The following is a 17456-nucleotide window of genomic DNA, read 5'->3' on the forward strand; positions in this document are numbered from 1 at the left end:
ACCTCTGACTCTGCAGCGCTGAGCCTATTTCTGCTTCCCAAGTTCTCTTGTTTTCTGGGAAGGTGAGACTAGCTGTTGGAACATGGGCATGATATATTCAGACTGTATTCACCATGCAAATCTGCTTTTCAGAGGTGGTGAGAAGACATGTTTGCTTCCACAGATATTTTCACTGCTCTCAGCAGTGCACTTCTTCTCTATGTTTGTAAGGGATTCTGCTTTTCTGAACAGGTTTGAAAGCTTTTAATTAAGCCAGAAATACTCCCAGTCAAGGGTTGCAGCCCAGAAAGGGCTATTTCTAGAATTCTCTAGCTCACAAAAGTTTCTTTTTGACTGCATGGTAATGTATACAGAGGGTATTTTACAAGACAATTGATTAAATTCTGTGGTTTGATTTGTAACTATGAGGTAGATCTTGTCTCCTGTCCCAGAGTAAGTCCACTGACTTGTGGATGCATGATTTAAGCTGGAGGCAAAGAGTTCACAATCTGAGCTGGATAGTTCACAACAAGGCGCAGTGGCTGCCTTTGCTGTTCAGAAGGATTAGGTGCCAAATGTCTAACAAAGTCTTTCTGGAAGTGCAGATGGTAGCAACTGACAGCCTGGAATTAACTCACTCTTTGCTATAAAGTTTGCAATTTGTTATCAGCTCCTCTGACTGTTTACTAATCCCTGACTACCAGACTCTGAGAGCACTGATAACATTTTGATGCCCAGCCTGTGCGTGCAGAGGATCAACCCAAGTGTTTTTGCTGATTATGTACATGCTACTGGGCTTCTCTGAACTTCTCAATGCTGCTGCAGCTGCATTGCATCCAAGCAAATGAAGTGGCAGCAGGCTTAAGCATAATCTCCATCACAGGTCTTGTCTCTGTGCAGAAGTTAAGAGGTTTTCAAGGGGCTTTTTTCATTTAGCCTGCGAGTTTAAAAATGTAGCTTGGTGCATGTGATGAAGTTAACCCAGAGCAAGTCAAATTGCAGACAATCATGAAGAACTCAAACTGAAATGCAACCCCTCTGAGTGCCTTAGCCCATACTGCCAGTGGCAAAAGTGGCCCTGAAGGGACTAAACCTTTTGCCCTTCCCACTGCTTGGCTTCAGACACACAGGCTGCTGCTGTGAGTGCCACAGTGGCACGGTTTGGCCCGTGGTGGTTAGTGTTCCAGTATTTCTTCTCTGCTCCTGTGTCCAGAGCCAAGGCACAGGCCTAGCCCATGCATGCAGGTAAGGCCAATGAGCAGGGCTGCCCCGGTTTATCTTGGATGTGGAGTATTGCTGGCTTTTTAGGTGACTTTCCCCTTGAGGCCTGGTTCTTCAAGCCCATCAAGTGCAGCATGACAACCCTGATTCAACACTGTCTGAGGCTGGGAGGCCTCAAATCTCCTTCCATCCCATATTTTCCAAGTCAATGGTCTCATTCACCCTGTCCTTCACACCGCTATTTTTTATGTATTGCTGTCACCACATCTGCTTTGATGCCACTACGCCAGGAAACTGGAGCTGGCAAAGAATGTCATTCTTTATCAGGGACGGAAAAAATGAGGAACCTGGATGAAGTCCCTGCTATGTCAGGACACTTTGCCTCTCCTGACATGAACAAGATACTAAATTCTTGCAAGCAGTTGTGCCTCAACTTTATTGGGTCACCTTTGTGGTCATCACAGGTGCTCCTCTGAGAAAGAACCAGAGCAGTCTGTCACCAACAACTGCACTGCGGTGACAGCCCCCGTCACTCAATGCCACAAGTCCAGGGGGAACACGGCAGAACTTTGTTGGCTGGTGACTGAGAGGCTGATGTGTCGTATTGCCACAAGCATGTCCCTACAAAGGACTGTCTCTGGCCCAGGATACCATAATCTGGCCACCTGTTTCAGAGTTTGGAGCCATTTTCTCAGCCACTGGTACAGTGAATTAAGGCTGAAGGAAAGGGCTCTCGCTCTGTTCCTCACACTCCTTTAGTCCATCCCAAACCTCACTGGCCAGAACACAGTTACTAACCATGGAGCAGCTCTAATCTGGAAAGCACTTGCAGCTTCTTTCCTTACAGTATAAATAAGGATAGTCAACATGTTTCATCAGAAATGTCTAAGCCTTTGAAATTCACCTCAGTAACGGGGTCTTCTGCTGCTCATCCCAAATGTTCTCAGGACTCTTTGTCCCCTTGACAGGTACTAGTCAGAGGTGTTCTCCGCTAGCAAAATAAGAGAGGCCTGCTTCTGCAGTGTGGGGTTTTCAGAAGAGGATAGAGAATGGCAGACAGAGCACAGACTGGCAGCTCCTGATTGGCAGCAGAGCTGCTGACAGACCCTGAAACGGGGAGTTTAGTTGATTGAGTGTGACTCCAGGGTGAATACAGGACCATGCTGAAATCAAGCCCCATGTGCTTTTGAACCTCTGCAAAAATGAACCTAACCATGATACCAAAAGGTGGGTCCCACAGTCTGTGAGGATTTAAGTAGGAAGCTGCCTTGCAAGTGACATTTTTTGAGAGTAAAAATGAAAAGCACAAGGCACAACTACCAGGCACTCCGTACTGCACAGAGGTGTTCAAGTACCCATCTTATTCACCTGGGGAAGGCATTAGAGGGCAGACTGGGCTGCAGTTCCTGGCTCTTAATGGATGTCTTGTGTTGCTGGATCATCATGGTGGAGAGAAAAAATCAGAGAAAAATCATCCATCTTTTCTCTCTCTGACATAATCCACGTTGTTTAGACGGCAAGCTCTGCGGGGTGGTGCTAGCATCTTTCTGCATGTGCCAGCAGCGTAAGGGAAGAGGAGACCATAGCTCTCAGTGAAGGTTTTACAGTGATGCAAATTACCTGCCAGAATTCTAGGTGCTCCCTTGGTGCCTTCTTACCATATGTTTCCTGATTAAAACCCATGTTGCCACATTTTTCTACAACTCTTCGGTGCCGCTGTTGCAAGGGATGAGCTGGTTGTGCTCCACATCAGAAGGACTCTTTTCCCTGCCCGTGCCTCCCCCCTGGCAGGGCTGTCTGCAGCTTCTGTGCGGGTGGAGGGCTTGCAGAGTGAGCCTTTTGTGCTCAGGCCCAAAGCTGATGTAGAAACCATTCCTCATGCTTGTTGTTGTCTGAGCTGCAGCCCCCTCTGCCCTAGCAACAAAGTCTTGCGTTTCCATCAGTGGCATTCCCCTGTGTCCTACAGAGGCAGGAGCTGGCTTTGCTACCTCCAACTGCAGAAAATAATTGCCAGAAGGGCCCAAGGCAGTAGTTTCAGGCAAGGCAGACTTGCTGAACTCCTTAGAAAGGATGGCTTTGCTTCTCATGGGAGGCTCCCAAATTAGTCTGGGAGTCCCACAGAGTGTGACTGATGAGTGATGGAGCAGCTGCTCCCTGGCTCTGCGGCGGACGGCTGTCTCCAGGAGCCTGTGCTGCACGTTCACTGGGCCTCTGCTGCTCCTCAACACCCATCGTGTGCTTCATGGTGGTCTCAGGACAGGTCTGTCTGATGGAGGTGTTTTCTTTTTTCATGTGACACACAGCCCCTAAAACTGCCTGCTGTGGGCTCGATCTGAAATGTCAGGGGACTCAGGAAGGATCAGTGGTTGGTGGAGAACCCCACCACGGACACGCAGTGTCCCTGCAGGGGCAGATCCCTCAGCATGGGCACCGAGCACCATCTCGGTCACCAGTTTGAATGGTGCAAAAAGCATGTGACCCAGGGCTGACTTTAAAGTCCTCAGGAGAGACTTTATTAATGCTGCTGTTTCGGTAGTCTGCCCTCTGCTTTGAACACAGGGGTACCAGTGCCCAAATTCCCCAGCCTAACTGGCCCCGGGGCTCCCTGGGGTGCTGTGGCTGCCGTGGCCCCAGGGTTGCGGCTTGGGCAGGGCAAGTTCCCGGCTTGCTTGGGGAAGGCGAGTTGGGAATATCGGGCACATTTCTCACATAGACTGGTTTTTCCACACCACCTAGTGGGAGCAGAGATTGCTGGCTGCCTGCCTGCTCACTGCAGCATCGCTTTCCCCCTCCTCGGGTAGGCACCTGCTTTGGGCCACGCTCAGGGAGGGTAAATGTGGGACTGCTCCTCCAAGCTGCATGGCCGGCCTTAAAGGCCTCCATCTCAGTGCAGAGTGCTCCTTCCTCACCCCCTGCCCTTCATAGCTCACTGTGTCTCCTTCCCACTCACAGCTCACAAGCACAAGAAGCACGACACCTTGCAGCCCTGTGACACCGAGTACCCCGTCTTTGTCTACGAGCCGGCCATCAAGGAGACCAACGGGCTCATCGAGTGTGGAGATTGCCAAAAGTAAGGACCACAGCTTCCTTTTCCTTTGGGGGCTCCCCAGCTCATGAGAACATGTGAGGCTGTGGGGCAGAGCCCCTTGGTGACGATGGCAGCCCTGAGGAGAGCCACCTGCCACTGTGCCCATGGCACAGCCACAGGAGCAGAACTAGCCCGCCATGCTGGGCCACGAAGAGGGGAGGAGACTGAGTTACCACTTCTCAATAAAAGAGAAGAAAAATTAAAACCATCTGTTAAAAAGCAGAGGTGGCTTTAGAATGAAGGAAAGAGCATTTATATATATATATATATATTTCCATTCCAGATTTCAGAAAGGAACTTTTTTTGTTTTTTCTTCAAGTTTCTGGCAAAAGTTTTCTCCTCAGAAAATTCTTCCTTTTTGCAATGCTTTCAGGTCTCTTTTTCCTTTTATTTTCCCACTTTTCTGTTTTTCTCCAGGGGAAAAAAAAAAAAAAGAAAAAAAGAAGCATGGGGCAAGGGGGGAAAGAGAAGTGTTAAAACTGAAACAAATGAAATCATGGGAATCGTGGGTCCACTTTTTTATTTTCCATTTCACTTTAAGAGAATGAACAGTCCAAACTAACAGAAAAGTTATTGTGAAAGGAGGCTGTTTCCAGCACTTGCACAGCACCATCAGCAATCGTGTACAGAAAGGTAATAAGAGGATGAAGTTCCACTGGTCCAGCTTTTCCTAACATGAGGCATCCAAAGAGATCTGACTGGAATTCCTCTTAAGAAAGAAAAAAACAAAACAAAACTCAAAAGAATCCTACCTAGTCTGACACCAGTCTTGGATCAACTGCAGGAAAGACTTAAAGGTTAGGAAAACAGCCTGCACTAGTCAGCATGCCTTTAGGAAAACCAGGCCTTGCCAAACATTGGTTTAGAAGAGATTGCAGCTGTGGTGTCAAAAAGGCATTGTGTAGGTGCAGTAAGCTCTCAGCAGCTCTTGCTGCACAGATCTCTGTCACCAAGGCAGCCTGGGGCCAAGCCTTCCCGGCTGCTGCATCCTGCTTGGCTCCTTCCTAGTCACAGGCAGACTTGCAGCCTCTGGATCCCAGGTGCATCTTTCATGCAGGTGCTTGGGAGATGCACACACCTCAACACAGGCTCTGTGAACCATTAGCCAATTGCCAGCTTGGGCTTGCAGCCTTTCCCAATGATGTTTTGCAAGCCCAGGTGATTCCCAGTAGAGTGCTCCATCCTGGGCAAAAAGTTGGTCTGTGGATTGGTGCATGGGGCACCTCTGTCCTGGTTACTGAATTGTTTATGGGTTAAAATCTACTTGTTAAAGCTTCCAGAATAGTCATCAGCTCATGAAATGGTCATGCTGAGTTGTGTGATGTTCCACATCTCTACAAGTACAGTAGTCGCTGGAGGCTAGAAGGTGGTAAATAACCAAGGAGGCAGAGCAGTCCTCTGGTGTACTCAGGTCAGTCGGTGCAGGGGGCACATCCTCATAAACCTGGATGCCTAATCCAGAAACCCTCTTCCTTGGCTGACAGGTGGTTAGCAGAGCCCGGAGAGCACAGAGCCATGTCCTGGCTGCAGCATCCCAGTCCTGACACCTTGGCGACTTGGCCTTCCCTGTGCCCAGTAGCCTGCAGGCCCCTTGCTGGTGCCGCATGACCAGTTCCAGGACATGCATGGCACTCTGCGGTGACTCTGGTGTGTGCCTACGCTTGGCCACACAGCCCTGCTGCTCCCTGGGACGGCCTGGGGGTGCAACAGGGGTGCATGTGCTGGCGTGCAGACCCACGGCCACACACAGCCTTGTGAGCGCAGCGACACAGCTGAGCTGCCTGCACACAAGGCCTCACATGTGGCCCAAACATGTGCCTGCCCTCAGCCTGCTCTGCCCACGCACAGCCAGGCCCCCACGTATGCATCCTCGGGCAAACACATCTAGAGACACAACTACCAGCACATGTCCAGACTCCTCACTGGCCCTTAAATGTAGTCTGCCTGTCCAACAGGGAAGGGAAGCGTTAGGCCATGTTTCTCATGGCAGTAGGCAGGACCAAGCGCCAGCTCATCAGTCCCATCCCACTGAAGTAACGTGCAATGCTGCTGGGATCCTCCATTTCTCACTCCATTAACAGGAAATGTTGCAGAACTGTGCTCCTGGCAGGACCACGCAGTGCATCTATCCTCACGTGGTGTTAGCATACATATAAATACACTGCATCTGAGCGTTGGCACGGGTTCAGGTGAAACCAGGCCTTCGCAGGTGTCATGTGCTTTGACACGCCTCCCTGTTTGCAGAGGGCTTGTTTTGTTGGTTGGATGGTGTTTTTGATTAGGTGGGGAGGTTTTGGGGCTCATTTTGTGCCTAGCACAGAGCTGTAAATCTGAGGCAGTTCAGAGCTTCCTGAGGTGAAAAAGGTGTGCTAATGCCAGCTCCCCACACATAGACATGTTGTCGTGTCTCCCCCGTTTTTCTGCTGATATGCCCTCTCTGCTGGTCCGCTTTCTCTGGAGGGCTTTGCTGTGGGCCAGGTGATGGCGAGGCTGCTGCTCTGGGGGTTGTGCTTTCTCCCATCCAGTCTTTTCTTGCAGGATGTTTGTGGCGCAGCAGATTGCCAGCAGTAACCTGCTGCTCCTCGTCACGGATGCCGTCTGTGACTGCAGCATCTTCCCACCCGTCCTGCTGGATGCGAAGGAGGTCAAATATATCCTTACACACACAGAGCTCCACAGGCTCTTTCATCTCCATGTTTGCTATGGTGGAATATGTGCTCCCTGGACAAATGCCACAGGGGTGGAGGGCATGGCATGATGTAGGACAGTTGGAGAGAGAGGGGGTAGGGTGGCCATGCAGTGGAAAGGAAGCAATGGTTCTGCCTTCTAGTCCCCAAAAAGGAAGCTAGTCCCCACTATCATATACGCTTTATGAGGGTAGGACAGGCCAGTGGTGGGATGAGTGCAGCTGAGCTGGGTGCTTCTGTAACTCGCTCCTGCTGGGTCTTCATCCCATGCTCCTCGTAAGGGTGGTGATGTGGTGCTGCTTGTCCCTGAGAAACTGAGCCCTCTCCGTGTATTTTGGCCGCTTTCAGCTGCCCATTGTTCCTTACCACCTTCTACACTTGGAGATGTCTCCAGCCCACGCAGGGTGACCTGCCCTTCCCTTGTCCTCCTTGTCTCCCAGGCTGTGTAGTTACACCTAGACAACTTGCATCTGGGCCCTGTGGGTCTGTGCAAAGATCCCTGATCTCAGGGGTGCAGTCCCTGAGATTGCACTCACTGCCCTTTTTCCTGCCTGCCTCTGCCAGTGTCCTTAACAGCCTCGCACATAACGCTTCAGTGAAGTGTGAACGGATGCGGTCCCAGAAGCTGAGGCGGAGGCCAGACACGTGCCATGCGTTTCACCCTGAGGTACCTCCAGGCAATGCGAGAGGGAGGGAGGGAGGGAGAGCACATAGCTGGGTTTCACCATGGGCGGGCTTGTACCCATGCACACACGTCTCCTCTTGCACCCCTGCCTTGTGTGTAATGTGTGCCCATCCTGCTAGCTGGACACAGCCACAACTCTCCAAGGGGCTTCTGAGGAGGAGGACAGTCAGGCTGGTGCCACCTGGGAAGGATGTGAGCTCTGACATTGCAGGGTTGCTGGGTTTCTTTAGGGGCTTCATGGGCTGGAAGAGCCCCAGTTCCCGTAATCAGCTCTTGTGGCCTGGGCTAGGTGCAACCAGGCAGCTCTCCTGCCTGCAGGGCTACCGGCACCTTCCTCCTGCCCATAGCAGCAGGCACAGTGACTCATTCACAGGCAGAGAACTCTGTAAGGAGCTCCAGGAGGGACGTGCATGCAGGAGCTGGTCCTCCAAAGGTGAGGGATCGGTTTCAGGGCGTGAGGCAGAGCACAATGAATGCCAAAGATGCAAGCAGCTTCCTAGCTCCAGGTGGCCACTGTGGCCCATGGGCACCAAACCAGTCCCTTCCTTTGCTCCCTGTGAGCTTTCCTTTTGGCCTCAGGCACTGCTCCCCCTTCCGAAGGTGAGTGGCAGGCTGCCCTGGGCAGTAAGAGAGCTGACCCCTTCTCTCTCCTCTCCTAGGAAAATGCGCAGGACTGTGGCGGTGCTGCTGAGGTGTCTGTCTCCCCGGTGCTGCTCCTCCTGCCCCTGGCACTGCTGCTGCGGTGAGGCTGCCCACCACACACCTGACACATCTGCGGCTCTCCGGGGAGGTGGAATGTTAACAGCGTGGTCCTTCACCACAAGGTCCAGCGGTGGAAGCTGCTCCCTCCTGGAAAGGCTGCAGCAAAAGGTCTACGTGCGGCCCAGCAGGTCGGCTCCTGGCACAGCACCGATGGCGCCGCTCCTCCTTTGCAGCCAGGACAACTGGAGGCATGGGCACGGCTGGCACTTACCATTACCCTGCCTCCCACAGAGCCGCTTTGGGGTATGTGGGATACCCCAGGAGGCAGATCTGGCCTTAGGAGAGCAGGAGGGGCAGGGGACACTGGCTGCCTGTCAGCAGGAGCCACCAGGATGTGGAGCACCAGGGTCTGGAGCAGCCCGGGCCCAGCCCCACCAGAACAGGGCCCTCAGTGGTTCCCAGCAGGGAGGCGGCAACATCTGGTCTTGGGGATGGTCGGTGAGTGGGACTCCAGGGGCAGGACACCTTGCCTGGCCTGCACTCTCAACACACAGCTGGACGATGGGAAGAAGCACAGCTTGATTAGTTAGCTGCAGCTGTGCCAGCTCTGCTGAGGAGACCCCTTACACATCCAGATTCTTGTCTACATGTGGACTTGCCTCTGGGAAGGGGTTCTGTGTGACCCACCAAAAGAAGGGGTAAGTTTCCCACTGCCTGCTAGTTTCACTGCAGAAGCAGCTATGAAACAGGCACTTTTCCACTTGAAGTGGCACTGCCTTGCTTATTGAAGCTGATCTTGGATGTCCTGGGGTGAGCAGCCCTGAGGCTGGTGTTCTGCCTGGTGGCCACAGGCTGTTTCTCACAGAGCTTTATGGACAACAGGTGAGGAGCACCTGGTTTTCCTTTTTTGTATGAACTGCTCCATACTATCTATTAAAAGAAAAAAAAGGCTTATTTTAAATAGATACTTAAGCTTTAACATGTCATGTTTGGTGCTAATCAAAGTCCTACACTACATCCCAGAACCCCCTCTCCCTGCTGAGCCCACAGGGACAGGGTACAAGGGGAGCAACTGAAAAGGCAGCTGCGGTAGCCTGGCCAGCAGACGTGTCAGCAACTCCTGGGGGGGGCAAGACGGGCTCCTGGTCACCGTGACACTGGTTTTACCAGAGCTAGGGGAAGAAGAGCCTCTGGCCATGCAGCATGTGCTGTGGACCAGCCAGCTGCACCTCACAGCCCTCCCTTGCCTCTGAGGTAAGGTACCATGCTAGGGACAGGAATTTCCACAGCAAGTGGAAACAGGGTTTCACATTGTGCTCTGCACTGTTCTCACTTGTAAGCCACCCTGACACCCCTGAGTACACACACCATGGTGGCACCAGGGGAGCAGGCTACCAGGCCTTGGCCTCTTCTGCCAGGTGGGCCACTTTGAGAGCCCTCTGCATCCCTCCAGGCCCTTCAGGAGCTGTGTTGCTCATCACACTGAGCTGCCATCTCCCACAGGGCAAGCAGCAGTGCCCACAGTGCTACCTCCCATGGCTGCTGGCCCTTGGGGGCTCACTCAGTTACCTACTCCTACAGCAGCCGCCTCCAGAGATGGACTCGTGCAGCTATTGCAAAGGGCAGTTTTAGGGGAAAGGGCTCCATCCTCACCCCAGGGCAGTCTCCTTCCCCACACAAATGCCACCAGTGTCAGCTGACAGGAAGGGGAAGAGTACTGCTCACATCCAAGGCCCGGTGGAGACCTTTCAGGCCATTACAGCTCCTGCTGCGGTGGGTTTTGTCTCACTGGAGGCAGTATAACGGCACAGAAGAGGGGAATGACTGCGGCACTGGAAGCAAATCAGGAGGTGAGGATGGTTTCCAGGGCTCAGATGCAGTGACCTTATCAGAGTGAGAAGCAGCCAAAGAAGACGAAGGCAGTGGTGAGGCAAAAGGGGCTGCTGTCCAAGCTGAGGAGATGGGAGCTGCTCCCAGAGGGAGGAGCCACTGGCTGAGGGCACTGGCTGGCACAGCTCCCCCAGCTGCCCGCTGCTGCACACCACTCTCAAGGGTGACCTCTCTGTCAGAAAGGATTAGCAGACCTATCTCCACTCAGCTTACAAAAAGATATGTATAAATACACATTGCCCTGCTGTGTGTGAACCATGTTTGATTTTAGGTGCATTAAGCCACAAACACAGAACCACAGAATGGTAGGGGTTAGAAGGGACCTCTAGAGATCATCCAGTCCAACACCCCCTGCTAAAGCAGGTTCACCTCCATCTGGTCACGCAGGAATACATCCAGCTGGGTTTTGAAAGCCTCCAGAGAAGGAGACTCCACACCCTCCCTGGGCAGCCTGTGCCAGGGCTCCCTCACAGGAAAGAATTTTTTCCTTATGTTTAAGTGGAGCTTTTTGTGTTCCAGCTTTTGTCTATTACCCCTTGTCCTGTCACCGGGCACTACAGAAAAAAGAGTTGCCCCATCCTCCTCACATCTACCCTTTAGGTACTTAAATTGATGAGGTCCCTACTCAGCCTTCTCCAGACTGAACAGCCCCAGGTCTCATGACATTTCCTTATAAGATGTTCCAGGCCCCTGATGAAAGAGCAGCCCCAGTGAGGGTGTGAGGGCAAGGCATGACCCCACAGCCCCCCTCTCCTGAGCTGGGGCCACTCAAGGTGCCCCACTCTGTGGCACAGCTACCCTGCCCCTGGCTGCAGGGCCATGGGGGGAGATGTCTCCCTGTGCCTGCTCTCTAGGCTGCACCGCCTGCTCCCACCATGCTCCCGATGCATGGTGTCCTAGGCATCCCTCCTCGCCCAGGCCCTGCACTGGAGGATGGAGGGTCCTGCTTCCGTACGTGAGATTTTGCTTCCTAAGAAATGGCTAAGGCAACATAGCCCTTTTCTTCCCATGTTGCTGTGATTCCACAGTGGGATGAGCTGCACCTAGGCATGGTTTTAACCCTGGAAAGCAAACAGCTTGCTTGTTTTATGTCAGCAAAGCAGACCCCAAGCACACCTACCCATTTCTGGTCTCCAACATGGGGTTAAGCAAATTCCACCACATCCTCTGCTTACCCAGCAGAAGCAGTGGCTCATGGCCCTACAGTGAGAGAAAAAAAAGCACCAGGAAGAGCAGCTGCTGCTGTTGCTCCCAACTTCTTCAGTTGCTTGCTGGGCACAGCAGATGAAAATAGGTCAGCAAAAGCAAACAGAGGCCAGAGGATCCAACGAGCAGTGGAGCAGCTGTGAGAGGAGCCATCTCTCACTTCCAGCTGAGCAGCATCCTGCTGCGATCCTGATGCAGCACTGTGAATCGCAGCTGTACCTCCTGCAAGATCTCGTCCACCCCTGTAAGCACACAAACTGTGGGCCTCGGGGTTGTGTACTTTGAAGGCAAGACTCAATGGGAGAAAAGTCACAAATGGTGCTTTTCAGTGAAGGGTGTCTGAGAGACCCAGCCAGCCACATCTGGCTGCTGCACAAATCAGGGGCTTCACAAGCTCTGAAATCTGCAACTGATTTCCTCCCAGGCAGGTGGGAGGGAGCTGGGAAGGGACCTGAAATCTCTCCACTATGCTCCTTACAGGCTTCAGAAACTCCGCTGCAGGCTGAGGTAACCCTGGATCCCCCCCAAACACTGTCGTGGGCACTGAGAGTGTCTGAGCCATGGGCCAGGACACACACCTTGCACAGCATCACACACACGTGCCCTCCCTTGACTCACGCCTTGGGACAAAGCAGACAGATGACTAGACCTTCAAGTATGGCCAGACAGGGATGATCTCATCCTACAAAACAGTAGGAAAATCAGCCCTGGATTTGCAGCAGCTGTTTGCAGTTGGGAGCAGCAGCTTTTCAGCAGGCTGGTCTGAGTTGGCTTAGATTTAGCTAGAGCCTGGCACAACCCAGGCTGGGGATGGCAGCAGTCACAGCGAGGAGCTGCACGCTCCAAGTGGGTTAAAGGGAGGGTGCCTTTCCCTGCCACAGCAAAGGACCTGTACAGGAGTCCTGCTTGGTTTTATGTGCACCACTTAAACTCAACCTCATCAGAGTCTTTTCCAGGATGCTTTTTCTGCTGATAACGCCCAATGGTACTTTCAGCACAGAAACCTTGTGCTCTCACAGGCCTCTGCTCACCAGGGGTGGTGGGGGATGCAGGCTGAGGGCAGCCAAATGCAGCACATGCTTTTGCACAAAGCAATTTTTCAGAAGTGAGTAGGGAAGGAGCATCAAACTCCTATGCACTGAGCAACTCCATCACCAGATGGACTCTCTCTGGAGAGTGTGGCTGCTCCTGCCCTTCCTGGAGAGCACAGGCTGTTCCCCAGGCCTCTGCCCTGCCCTGCCTCAGCTGAAGCTCCCTTATGCCACACCTCTGTCTGCGTTTGAGAGGAGCTTTTACACCTTCTGTCACTCAGCCAGCAAATGCTGCCATCATGACCTCCCATGCCGTCAGCTCATCACCAGCACGTGACACAAACTCCAATAGCCCCACTTGAATGCCACCAAGCTTGTTTCTCCGATAAATATGTCATGGGCCCCCCAGGAAATGTCATCGCTCTTTTTGCTTTGCTAGCTGCTGCCTTGAATTTTGGGGGCCCCAGCACCCCATCTTTCTCCAGGCAGACCCCGCTGTCAGCAGGGGAGGGCTGTGCCCCCAGCCCTGCCTTCACAGACCCCGTTTGGCTCCTCCAGGGACAGGCAGCCACGGCCATTGTCCTTCCCACCAGTGATGACCACAGCTGCCCCTTTGGCCCTCCACGCGGAAAGGCTGTGAGGACGGTGGCAGGAGGCTGCCGGCCCTCCTGGAGACCACCATCCCACCAGGGGCTGGCCCCTCACAGGAGACAGGGCGCTGCCGGGGAAGGGCCAGCACTGACACGAGCATGTAGGCCCACGCTGCCAGACCCACACTAGCCAAAGCCCTGAGCTGCCCTTGCTCATCGACGTTTCAGCCAGCAGAGGCTTCTGTCAGCGCTGAGCAGCCGGCCCCCTGGCAACAAGGGCTGGAGCCTGCTGTCACCCCGCTCCTGCTCGATGCCGAGGGACACGGGATCATTTTCAAAACTGGCAAGAAGCTGCCTGGCAAAGGCCAGCATGAGGTGGTGGCAGCGGCTGCTCCCCCCCGGCAGGGACGGCTGCCCATTTCTCCTTCTGCCACTGCACAGCCCCGACTGTTACTGTTGCAAGCAGGGAGGAAACTGCCCCAGCCTGTCTCTGGCAAAGCGAGCACCCCCACACAGCCCCACAGCCTGGCTATAGCTGCAGAGAACAACTTCAGAGGAGCTCAGCTAAAAGTGTGCTGAAAGAGTGCTAAAGCCAACCTTATCATAGAACCATAGAATTGTTTTGGTTGGAAAAGGCCTTTAGGATCATCAAGATCAACCACTAATGTAACACTGCCAAGCCCACCACTAAACCATATCCCTCAGCAGCTCATTTACACAGCTTTTAAATATCTCCAAGGATGGTGACTCCACCACCTCCCTGGGCAGCCTCTTCCAGTGTCTTAACAACCCTCTCAGGGAAAAAGTTCTTCCTGATATCCAACCTAAACTTCCCCCAGTTGGAACTTGAGGCTGTTTTCTCTTGTCCTATCCCTTGTTACTTTGGAGAAGGGACCACTCCCCACCTTGCTACAACCTCCTTTCAGGTAGTCATAGAGAGTGAGAAAGTCTCCCCTCAGTCTCCTCCAGACTAAAAAAACCCAGCTCCCTCAGCCACTCCTCAAAAGATTTGTGCTCCAGACCCTTTATCAACTTCATTGCCCATCTCTGGACATGCTCCAGCACCTCCATGTCCTTCTGGTGACTGGCCCAGAACTAAACACAGTATTTGAGGTGTGGCCTCCGCAGCACCAAGTACAGGACAACAATCACTTCCCTGGTCCTGCTCGTCACACTATTTCTGATACAAGCCAGATGCCATTGGCCACCTGGGCACACTGCTGGCTCATGTTCAGACAGCTGATCAACACCCCCAGGTCCTTCTCCACCAGACAGCTTTCCAGCCACTCTGCCCCAAACCTCAAGTGTTGCACGGGTTTGGCATTGTTAGAGATGAAAACCACATACAGCTACTGGAGCTGGTTTGGGAGGCATTTGCCTCTGTTAGGGGAACGTACTGCTGCTCTGGGAACCCAGCCAGGCTCACCATTTTCCCATCTCATTAACAGCCAGATCAGTTTGGTCTTAAGGCCAACTGTGAAGTGCCTCTGTGCCCAGTTGTACCACTACAGAAATGAAGCCGCTAGTGAGATCATCTGGGAGTGCAAAAACCTCCCTGCTCAGGAACGCTAATAGCTCTGTTGTTCAAACATCAGTTTTACCAGAAGATAAAAGGGCTGAAGCTTCTGGAAATGCCAGAAATAAGACCAGCTGTGAGCAGAGGAGTGCAAGGCTCGCATCCCACCACTCCTCCCCAGGGAGCCCACTTTCCTGACAAGAGATGGTGAAGATGGGACCTGCTACACTATGGTCCTCTTGCAGCAGCTGGACTGCAGCACTGCCAAGGGGAGGATGGGCTGCACTTTCCCTACATTGCTCATTGTTAAAATACCTGATGATGATCAGGTGTGAAGTGCTCGAGTTGTCACAGCTTGAGGCTGGTCTTCCTTCTTCATAAGCAACACAGACCAAGGAATTAACACACATCTCTCCAATGAGCTGGTCTTTTGAGCAAACTTCATTCAAATCACATCAGTGCTCAGTACTCCTGGAAATCAGCCTGGAGGACTTCAGCTTGGGCACTCCAGACAAACGCAGAAGCACTGACCAGCAGGAGAGTTTGGTTCAAATGATTTGCTTGATGCCACACAAGATGCAAAGGGAGGAAAAAAATAAGGGGGAACAAAGAACTGTTTTGCCAGGAGGCCTCTAATAGCTTCAAACACACCAAACTCAGCTCCTTTGTCGTATGGCTTCATTTCACAGAATCACAGAATGGTAGGGGTTGGAAGGGGCCTATAAAAATCATCTAGTCCAACCCCCCTGCTAAAGCAGGTTCATCTAGATCAGGTCACACAGGAACGTGTCCAGGCAGGTTCTGAAAACCTTCAGAAAAGGAGACTCCACACCCTCCCTGGGCAGCCTGTGCCGGGGCTCCCTCACCCTTACAGTAGAGAAGTTTTTCCTTCAGTTTAAATGCATCTTTTTTTTGTTCCAGCTTCATTCCATTACCCCTAGTCCTATCACTGAACACTACAGAAAAGTGTTGCCCCATCCCCTTGACATACACCTTTCAAATACTTGTAAGTATAAATGAGGTCCCCCCTCAGTCTGAACAGCCCCAGTTCCCAGATCCTGAAAACAAATAGGCAAGAGCTTTAGACATTTACCTCAATTGCAGTGCTCTAATCTGTACTCAGGGTAAGTCCACCCTTCGCAATGAACAAAAGAAGTGATCCTTGCTACTGGGCAAAACTTGGCCACAACACACAGAAAAGGTAGGACATACAATTCTAGGCTGCCCAGACAGCTTTTAAGGATGACTCTGCTTTCTGAAAACAGGATAAACCCAATTCACATTCAAACGTGGCAGCTTCTTTTAGTGTAATTTGTGTGTAATCTGACGCTGACTTTCTCCACGCTCCTTGAATTTGCTTTGCATTTAAAGAAAATAAAAACAAAATCCTTCCCGAGACCTCAAGCCGCCACAGGTCATTTCCTGGAGCTGGCTCTCTTACAAACCACTGCAAAACATCTCTCTTGAGTCATGTAACTGATAAACAGCACCGTTGCAGATGCCCAGACTCAGTGTGAGCCAACACAAGAGGAGGATTAGGCCTATCTTGCCCAGGCAGTTCACAGATGTTTGCTGACAGCTGAGGCACAGCGGTGAAGGAGCAGAAGGCCCAACTCAAGGCCCAGGGCTGTTCCGCCCAGTTCCAGCCCCACTTCCTCCCCTGCCAAACCTCACTCCTTCTCATGCCTGCCAGCCCCTCAGCCTGCATACCAGGAAGAGATGATCAATCCCTTACGTAGGTGCAGGCTGGAAGGCATTTCCTCTACACCAGGAATCTGAGTCCAGGCCTCCTGAACAACACTTCCAATCTCATCTAGACATCTGCCCATGACCTCCAAGGTCTTCAGGACCCACACCCTCTCCCGTCCCCCCCAACTCTGTCTGTCGCATCATCCCTCATCTCTCCTGCTCATTCTTCCCCTTGCAAGCTCTCACCCCATGCTGCTTTACCTTTGGCTTTCCAGTACTACTCTTGTTCTGCAAGACCAGAAACTGGAAAACTGAGCGACTGAAAACAAGGGTCTCTACACATTCAAAACTAGCTAACCTTTGAAATTACAGCCAGCCTGGGTGCAGCTGCTAGCTTGGGGGACAGAGGGGACCTGGACAAACACTAGCCAGCCCCAGGACCAATCTGCAGCTTTATGCCCTCGCTCTACAGTGCAGGTTCAGCTCAGCTTTACAAAAGATGAAACGTCGCAGTGACACTAATCCCACTTCGTCCTCAACTCACTGGTGAAATAGGGCAGAAGTGAAAATCAAGCAGCTATGGGACAGAACACATGTTGTCCCAGGCTTTTCACCCTCTGCAAATTCAGAATAATTGCACATCAGGGGAATTCTTATGACAAGCAGCTTTACAAAGTGCTGGCAGCAGAAACACCCAACACCACCTCCTTCCCCCACAACAGTCAGTCCCGTACTACAATCAGCAATGCCAGTGGGCATTTCAAGTCTAGACTTGAAAAAATGCCCCAATTTTCCCCCTAGACTAATGCTATAGCCAAGAGGCAGCAGGTCCATGGACACCTTTGTCTGCTGTGATGTTTAAATGCACTAGTATCAAAATCTCATGGCAAAATGAGGCATATCCTTGATGTGAATGACGACACCCAGACGATGCTACACAGCAGAATTAACGTTGCAGTCATGTGAACTGCCCTACCCACTGGCTTTTGCTCGAGGAGGCACAAAGCAAGCATGTTCAGTCATACCTATGCCAGCCTTTGGGCAGCAGTTGGGTTTATGCATCAGTTTTTTAACTACAAAGTGTCATCTGTAAGCACTGGGAAGGAAAAAAAAGTGAGAGCCACTCTTTCAGGCTTCACGCACAGCACAGAAAGATCCAAACTAGACAGTCG

At 52.2% G+C, this 17456-nt stretch overlaps 1 protein-coding gene across 1 annotated transcript in view; it reads left to right on the forward strand.

The window, feature by feature from the left end:
- The window catches only part of CACNA2D4 (calcium voltage-gated channel auxiliary subunit alpha2delta 4), a 130769-nt gene extending 122363 nt beyond the window's left edge, over positions 1–8406 (forward strand). Inside the window, exons 37-40 of the mRNA XM_062009956.1 lie at positions 4153–4270; positions 6827–6939; positions 7560–7642; positions 8320–8406. Of these exons, the coding sequence (XP_061865940.1) occupies positions 4153–4270; positions 6827–6939; positions 7560–7642; positions 8320–8406 (401 nt within the window). The remainder of the gene's footprint in view (positions 1–4152; positions 4271–6826; positions 6940–7559; positions 7643–8319) is intronic.
- The last annotated feature ends 9050 nt before the right edge of the window (positions 8407–17456 follow it).

Source organism: Colius striatus, chromosome 1 (assembly GCF_028858725.1).
Source record: "Colius striatus isolate bColStr4 chromosome 1, bColStr4.1.hap1, whole genome shotgun sequence".
NCBI classification, from domain to species: domain Eukaryota; kingdom Metazoa; phylum Chordata; class Aves; order Coliiformes; family Coliidae; genus Colius; species Colius striatus.